An 8879-nucleotide genomic window follows, 5' to 3' on the forward strand; every position below is an offset into this window, starting at 1 on the left:
AATCCCTTGATTACCTTGATTAATGGTTTTCATGATGATTAGATGAGGTGGATATTTCAAAGACAACTTTCTCCAATTAGAATTAGATGTCAACATAACGTCGTTTACATCGAATCTTGGTGATTTAAGTAACCAATGCAAGAAATTATTGTACCACACATTCTAGAATAATTTACGAACGAGAAAACACAGGGAGAAAGAAAATTGTTTTGCCATGTTTCTCTGTTTATCTCTTGAGATTATGCTACAAACTCAGGTTGGACATACGAAATGGAAATTATTTTTGGAGGTTCTTCTTTCTGTCCATTCCATGGAGATAAGAAATCCAAATTCATTTCCATATTTTTGGGTCCCTTTCGACTGAATAAGAAAAACCATAACCCTAAAGACAATGACACTATAGCATGTAGAAATAGTTTTCTTTCCAATGCGACCAAAACCATCAACATCATCAAGGACCAACTACACCACAGATTTCCTTTTTTTTTTTTTTTAACCCTTCAGCTTAGCATTTGCATAGAACCACCCACCATCTGGCACGGTTGATGATAATCCTTCATGAAAGTAGAATAATTATTGATGTGATGATTGAGGCTGGGTACGCCAAAACCCATGGCCCTACTCGCTCCTGCTTGTTCCAGCGTCTGCACTTGCTTCTTCAAGAACTTGACGTAATGTATAGCTTCGTCCAACATTGATGCCGTGTCCATTTTCGTCCCTCCTGGAACCAATCTCTGCAGAATCCTAATCCTCTCGCTTATTCTCTCCCTCCTGTGCCTCGCCGCCACGCTCTGTGGATCCTTCGATATCTTCACGTTCCTTCGCTTCGGAGGCTTGATGGATTCAGGGTCTATGTGAATAGGTTGCATCACTGCTATACGGAATATCATCTCTCTCATCGCCGCCATGGAATTCTTTTTCTCAGAAGAACAAGCATTGGGGTTAATATCAGTATTAATATTCCCGACCCCAACCTCTTTGGGTTGAACTAGGTGTGGTGTCACGGGTTGTGGGATTGGATTAATAGCAGTGTTGGTGGCGAAGGGATTTGGTGGAGGAGGGTTGATCATGTTATTGTGGAGTATGGGCTGACTGCTGGTGGTGGTGCAGAATGGAGGTTCTGGGTAAAAAGGTTCAGAGAATTCAGGAAACTTTTCCATCTGCATCATCATTGCCATCATGTCCATGCTTCTGTCATCCACGTCCATGAAGTTTTCAGAGACAGGAGGGAATGGAACGGAAAAGAGATAGAGGAGAGGAACAGAAGAAGAAGCGATTTGATAACAGAGAGTATGGGAGGGCTGAGAAATCGGGTAAGGAAAAGTAGGGTTTTTATCAGAAAGAAGGCATAAGGAGATTTAGAGACACACACACAGAAAGAATATATATATAATAATATATCAGAGTGAGGATAGATGATTGTCACTGGAACCGACCAACACTGTAAGTGGAATTGGGCTTTTTATAGCAACTTGTGGAAATATTATATATAAATAATCTGAGACAGAAGCTTATTAATGATTATCGAGTTATATCTCTGGTAATTATATTGCGGATAGAGAAAGCCCATCATGTGTGGGGTTAGCTCCAAATGAGAAGGTTGATTTTGGACCGTTGATGATGTAGATTTGGGAGAGCTCAACGGTGATGGACGATGGAGATGGAGGAAGGAGGGACCACAGAGGAGCAGTAGAGCTGGTGTGGGGTTAGATGGATTGAATCAATGAATGCGGATCGATGCCGGTGCATGAACCAGATTGCTTCATAGTATATATGCGACCATCTTGACTGAAAGTAGCTTGCTTTGCCTTTCAAAATTTTACTTTACAAGATAGAGCCGCTCACTAGCCCCACAATCACATGACATTTGTCAGAACCCAAGAAGATTTAAAAAAAAAAAAAAAATAACACAACCCTGGCTATAATGTTCCATTAGGATGAGCTCCGTCACCGGCAAAAGGTGGCGTAAGGATGAGATAGATAAAGAATTAAGTGAACCCCAAGTGTTTATAGAGTCAGAAATAAGAATCAAATTTAAAATGCCGCTCATTTTTATAAGAGTTCGAGTTTGAAAAAAATAACATTTTTCAAGAAAATCATGCTTTTAAGCCTGGCTTGATAAGTCCTAAAAAAATGGGTTAGGGTTCGAACTGCCCTTTTAAATTCGTTTTTATTTTTTCCTTAAAAATAAAATATTTTTAATTTTAAAATTGAATTTAAACTTTAAAATATTTATTTATACTTTAAAATTAAAATTTTTATTATTTATTTTTAATTTTTAAACATTATAATTTGTATTTTTAAAAAATATATAAAATATTATAATTAAAATTTTTAATTTTTAAAATTTCAAAAAAGATAATAATAAGGGCTTACGGGCCTGACCCTTACCCTTTATATATAAGAGTCAGGTTTTAAAAAATGAAAAATTTTAAGGAAACCAGGCTCAAGGATTCAAGTCTATAAAAGTCGAGCTCATAAGGGTTGAGCCCGCCCATTTCCCAATCCTGTGCTGTGTAGGTATATATATGCATGTATGTAATGTATACAGCCAATAAAAATGGGTTCAATTAATAAAAATTAAGCTCATAGATTCAAATTCCATGTAAAGTTAAATTTCATCATCAATATGAAAACTTTATTAGTAAGTAATTTGTAATTATTCATCTAAACGTTTTTTGAGTTCAGAGAAATGTTTCAGTTTCATCATAGCATGGCCCGGACAACTAGCTTACCTAAATTTTTATTTTAGAATAAGAGAATTTTACAAATTCTTTTTGCCTAAACTCTTGCACATAATAAGAAGAAGAAAGGGTGAAGAAAATTGAATTTGAAATTAATGCAGAGAAGGGGAATAAATTGGAAAGGAAAGGAATCAAAGTTGGGCTGGATCCTAACGAATCACATCTCAGTGGGCACGCTCTTCCAGGAGGATTGGGAGCTTGCGGTGGAGAAGTTGTTGATCATTCATTTACTGGGGACCCTTCCACACACACACACACACACACACAAAACTTATTATTACTGCTGCATGCATAGTGTTCATCTTTTACTGATCAATCATTTTCTGGCGTCTCTCCTCTCTCTCTTTTATTTGATTCGTAATGGTAGTGAGCTTTATGTTACTTAGTTGCTTTTCAGTATTCACAACAGATGCAAGTTAATTAATGCTGTGATTATGACTTCAAATATAAAATATAAAGTCAATATCGGCGTACACTACAAGATTTATATGCGTGTGTACGCACCGTCCATATCTAGTTCTTCCTCAATCCGTTTTGTACCTAAAATATGTGCGTGCGAATGCTCACTTCAATTCCCTTCATTCTCTTTATATGATATTTAATTTATATGTGCTTCCAACTTATGAACAATTTGAAATGTAAATAATTTCTTTTACATTGCCTTGGAATCACTAATAGTGTCATGCAGATAGATAATACTTAAAATCTAAGCTTCTCTGTTGCAGGGACCCATAGAGAGTGTGTTTTGAAAGGTACAGAGAGGATAGCGAGAGAGAGAGAGAGAGATGAGGACATAAAAAAAAAATGAGAATATATATAATGGAGTATGGTAATGTATGAGGAAGCAGAAGAGATAAGGAGATAAGCTGCTAATTATTTTATTGCACAGAGAGAGTGGTCCCTCACCTGTTACATCTATTCATGACTGATCTTCCTCAATTAACAGGGATTAAATTCACATTCACCGGAATTGCGTAAAACAAGAACTAAAGTGATGGAGTAACCTTTGAGGTTGTCTGGGCTTTAGTTTTTGTACAAGGGGTCTGAGAAAAAGGAAAGCAAAATTATGGAAGGACGAAGCACATAAGGTACGAGATCCAGAACTTTCTGGATTTGACAGTGAACGGTTAAAGGGAAACTATAAAAGGGACGCTACAAGTCTCCTTTGCACTTACATTGTGCAGTAGCTTTGTGAAAGGGATTTATGAAGCAGCAGAGTCAACTCTAACAATTAATTATCTTCTACTGCTACCTGATCTAACTAGGTATCAATTCATCATCTTCACCGTTTAAACTTTTTATATATTTAGTAGTGTATTAGAGGCTTCTTCCTGCACACACACACACACACACACACACACACACACACACACATAACCTTGATTCAAACAGTCCCTCTCTCTACACACTCACCATTGATTGAGCCTAAAGGGAGACTCGCACACCCATTCAAGGTCTCTTCCAAGCAACGGGGTGTATTTAACCATTAGCAATGCTAATGGTTACCATTGAGACAACTAGCCTTTGAGAAGGGGGTTAAAATATCAGGGGATTGTATTTAACCATTACACGTGGTGGCTTACATTAGAGCTTTGTGGACATCGAATGCACAAAAACAGGGAAAAAAAAACTGTAAATATAATTCTATTAATATCTCATTCATGATCTTTTGCCGAATTGGAATCTTCTGAAATTGTTGGAACTTTGAAAGTTTGAAAAAATATTCTTATAATGAGATGGAAATAAAATAACAAAAAAAAAACGCATAAATCTAGAGCACATGACTTCACAAGAAAATCAATTTTCATCCTTCTCAATCTACTTTCTGTGTGATTATTTACAACATCCAATATCAAACTACAATGTTAACGATGAATGTTAAACAGTGCAATTAGCACCAAATTACAACACATTGTAATGCATTTCAACATGAATCTTTGTTTCATATTTAAGGCCTGTTTGGATAACCCTCAAAAGTACATCCAAATTATATTTATGATGTGTTTTTGCCAAATCTAACAAGTAGTTGGATCCCTCAAATGCACTTTTGACATATGCAAACTAAGATCCAAATAGGTAATTAATTAAGTTAGGGAAAATTAATTTTTTTAATCTTCTAACTTTTAATTCACTTGTAACTCAATCTTTAAACTATGACTCATTGTAACTCAATTTATCAACTATGACCCACCTATGACTTAATCGTTCAACTTTTGACTTATTTATAATTTAATCTATCAACTTTTGTTAATTCTCTTTTTTTATGTTATCTTATATCTCATATCAAAAAACAAGAAGAGGGCATTTCAGAATAATATATGATCATTTCTTTTATTCCTCTTATTTGATAATAATTTTTTAAAAAAATATTAGAAAATAAGGACTGAATTATAAGTGAATTAAAAGTTGAGAAATTGAGTTGCAGCGAATTATAATTGAGAAACTGAGTTACAAATAAGTTAAAAGTTGAAAGAATAAAAAATTAATTTTTCATTAAATTATACAAAAGTGAAATAAAAACTAGCGGGCATTTTTGACGCACCAATCGTTAAAGCAAAGTAATCCCACAATAAAAAATTGAATGATACTCTTGAAAAAGTCATAGTGCATTAATGTTTAACATTTGACAACATTGTACTCTTCAAAAAGACGTGATGCATGAAGTTAAGTATAGAGGAGCAAATGATAAAAATGAAGACAATGAAGACATTAGGTAAGAAGATGTAGAAGGTGAATTTTGGTTCCGCAGAACGCAATTAGCCGTGGGCTTCTTTACCCAAAAAAACTTGGATCAAGGATTCTGCTTCGGTGTATATACTGGCCTGAAAGTCGATGCACTAGGTTTTGTTAACATGGATTATAAAGTGGCCCAGCACATATCAAAATAGCATCATTCCAAGAGGCCCAAAAGGAAGAACATTTTCGAAGGGGGGGGAAAACAACGACTATGAATAAAGCAGCAAATACAGATGGAATCAAATAAAACCGTGCGAGAGATATAAAAATAATTATCACAATGTAAAGTCACTACCAGAGCAAGTTATTCGAATTCACAGCCCTCAGAGACAATATGTCATTGCCGGAACTCAGATATGTGTGTAGTGTATATGATAAGGTGGTTGCCAGCAACTCAATTACTCAAACATCGAGCAAGTTCGAAGGAAAGATGAAGAAGGGAAAGGCGCTCAGTGACCTCACGGACTTGCTGAGTAAAAGCATTCACCTTCTGCACTATTTCCCCTTTTTTTGCACTGTGAAAACAATTACGTTTCTCCTTCAGAAAATTAATTGTTTGATTTTTATAACAGTAACTCACCTGAAACTCATTATCTAAAACTTGGTACAATTCAATTTTTATAAATATAATTTGATTATAATTTAGTTCTTAAATTTTAACTTCATAAATATATAAGTCAATTCATATAATTTCAATAATTTAAAACATTATTTCATTTATTTAAAAAATAAATTACTTTTAATTAAATCTCACATCCAATAAAGTAGCTACTTTTCTTCAAGTTTACATAATCTTTTCATATTTATTTTTATTTAATAAATTATTTCACTCAAATAAATATAAAGTGATTTATTTATTAAGGGTACTTTAAAAAAATGTTACAATTATATTTTAAAATACTAAAAATATCTTATATTTATAAATATATAACTATTTAAAAAATATCTTATATTTTTAAATAGAGAGAGTAGTTCTTAAGATTTTAAAAATAACTTTAGTATTTATAGTTTTAATTTCTAAAGTCTAATGATTGAATTTTAAATGAATTAAAATTATAAAAAATTGAGATATATGATATGGAATTAAAGCTTGATGGCTACATTTTGACGGAAACAAAGCTACTAAACTAAATGATTAATTTCACTTTTACTGGTCTACCTCGAAGAGAAAATGAATAAAGTAAATAAAAGACATTCTTGCTTGGCCCCATAGGAACAGGAAGTTCTTTTTTTTTTCTGATGAACCAAGTTAAATGTACTATTTTTTTAATGAAGTTTTAAAAATATAAGATATTTTTTAAAATTTAGATATTAAAAAATATAAAATATTTTTAAGTATTTCAAAATATAATCATTATTTTTTTAAAAAAATATTTTTAATAAATAAATTATTTTATATTTATTTTAGATGAAAACATTTTATTAAATAATAGTATATATAAAAATATAATAATAATTTAAAGATAAATAATTATGTATTAGAGGTGGCACTTAAAAATATTTTATATTTTTAAATAATGGATCACTAATTTAAAAGGAAAAATTTCATTGAGGACCCTCTGACCGCACTTAATAAAAAAGAAGACCCCAAAAATACCGATATATCACTTAACAAAAGAGGCGTTGATTTGAAATTAAATTTTATAGCCAAATGATAATATTGCCCCTCATTATAAGAACAGAGAAAAAAGCTCTGTTAGCTTAACCACGACATATATGTATTGTAAATCCATTTCAAACCTGAACTAACATTTCCATTTTAGACTTGAACTAATAGAATCTCCCTTAAGCGAGGGGCAAAATTTCACTCAAGAACATTCTCATCTCACCCATTACCGCACACATCTTCAATAAGCACAGATAACACACTTAAACTTCTCAAACTCTCAAATTTAAAGATTAGTAACACCTCCATCATTGGAATTCGTACCAAAAAATCTCCCTTGACCGAGTCACTATTATAACAAACAAGTGTGGTAAGAAAATTAATAACTGTTGTAAGGTAATTAACCACACATACTAAAGTGACGAACAAGTCACATGATATCATATCGGTATGATCATGTTTTGCTGATATGTTTTACTTGAAATTCTTTCAAACATATACAATATATCAAAAGCATATCGGTATATCATAAACATATTGGTATATTATAGACTTACCGATATGTTTTACTTGGAGTTTTTTCATCTTGTAACTAACAAGTGCAATAAGAAAATTAATAATTATTGTAAGGTAATTAACCACACGCACTAAGGTGACAAATAAGTCATTCAAACACAAAATCATACCAATATGATCATGTTTTACTTAAAATTCTTTCAATACATATTGGTGTATCAGAAACATATCGATATATTATAGACATATTAGTATATCATAGACTTACCGGTATATTTTGCTTGGAATTCTTTTATGTTATAACAAACAAATACAGTAAGGAAATTAACAACTATCGTAAGGTGATTAGCCACATGTGTTAAAGCAATGAACACGTCATCCAAACATGAAATCATACCATTATATTAGACACATGCCGGCATGACATGTACGTTTTCCCTGTCATTTTTTGGCACGTTACCCACAGTTCTTTTTTCATCAAATGATTCTTGTGCAGGAACTCTGACGATGTAGATGCTGTTGATCTTTAGATGCCCTAATTTAAGTCCTAAAGAGATTTGAATCTCTATTCATATTTTTTGTATTTTAATATTTGTAATTATAATAAATAATTCTCACTTGTAATTAATTATATATTAGAGTTGATCCTTTAATTTAAGTCCTAGAAGTCAATGGTGGTCTCACTAATTTTCAGATGTCTTAGTTTACATCTTCAAAAGATTTATCTCCGGTGATAGAAGTGTTTGTCATCTTCAATATCATTGCATGTGTTATTTGTTTTCTTAATCTACATTCATCTTTTTTTTTTTAATGAGGACAATATTATTATTTGATCATAAAATTTAATCTCATATCAATGCTTTTGTCCTACAATGACATATCAATATTTTTGAGATTTTCTTTTTGATTAAATGTGGCCGAGGGTCTTGATTGAAATTTGCCCAATTTAAAAGCACAGGTCGTCCTATCCGCGGCGTCTTTATTTGGGACCGTTGCGCAGGGTGACCGAGAGACAGGATCCCCTACATGATTTTCCTATTGTCTTCCTTAGTCAGTCCAATCAACTGCGTCCTACGCATATATATCAAATTCTAAATGCCTTATCTCACATCAAAACGACAAAGCTATCAAATGTACACTGCAGTACTTAAAGCTGGGCGTCTGCGCCGAACCACACCTGATAACAACAGAACCAGGAAGCAGCGGCCCGCTAATAGAGGCACGCTTTCATTGAGACATTGATGAGCACAGCTGTACACCAATCCTGCTTCCTCCTC

General features: G+C 32.9%; 1 protein-coding gene across 1 annotated transcript; it reads right to left on the reverse strand.

Annotated features, from left to right (window-relative positions):
• Positions 1-202: 202 nt before the first annotated feature.
• LOC129311700 (transcription factor HEC1-like) lies at positions 203-1416 on the reverse strand. Its single transcript, XM_054954116.1, has one exon. It carries the CDS (start codon positions 1206-1208, stop codon positions 501-503), a length of 708 nt encoding a protein of 235 aa, XP_054810091.1. The 5' UTR covers positions 1209-1416; the 3' UTR covers positions 203-500.
• Positions 1417-8879: the final 7463 nt, after the last annotated feature.

This window comes from Prosopis cineraria, unplaced genomic scaffold, assembly GCF_029017545.1.
Source record: "Prosopis cineraria cultivar Desert tree isolate PC_DT_omini unplaced genomic scaffold, ASM2901754v1 PC5, whole genome shotgun sequence".
Classification (NCBI taxonomy): Eukaryota; Viridiplantae; Streptophyta; class Magnoliopsida; order Fabales; family Fabaceae; genus Prosopis; species Prosopis cineraria.

What these genes read in the sequence shown, in the direction of transcription:
- LOC129311700 (XM_054954116.1), bottom strand. Translation starts at nt 1,208, where the DNA reads ATGGACGTGGATGACAGAAGCATGGACATGATGGCAATGATGATGCAG.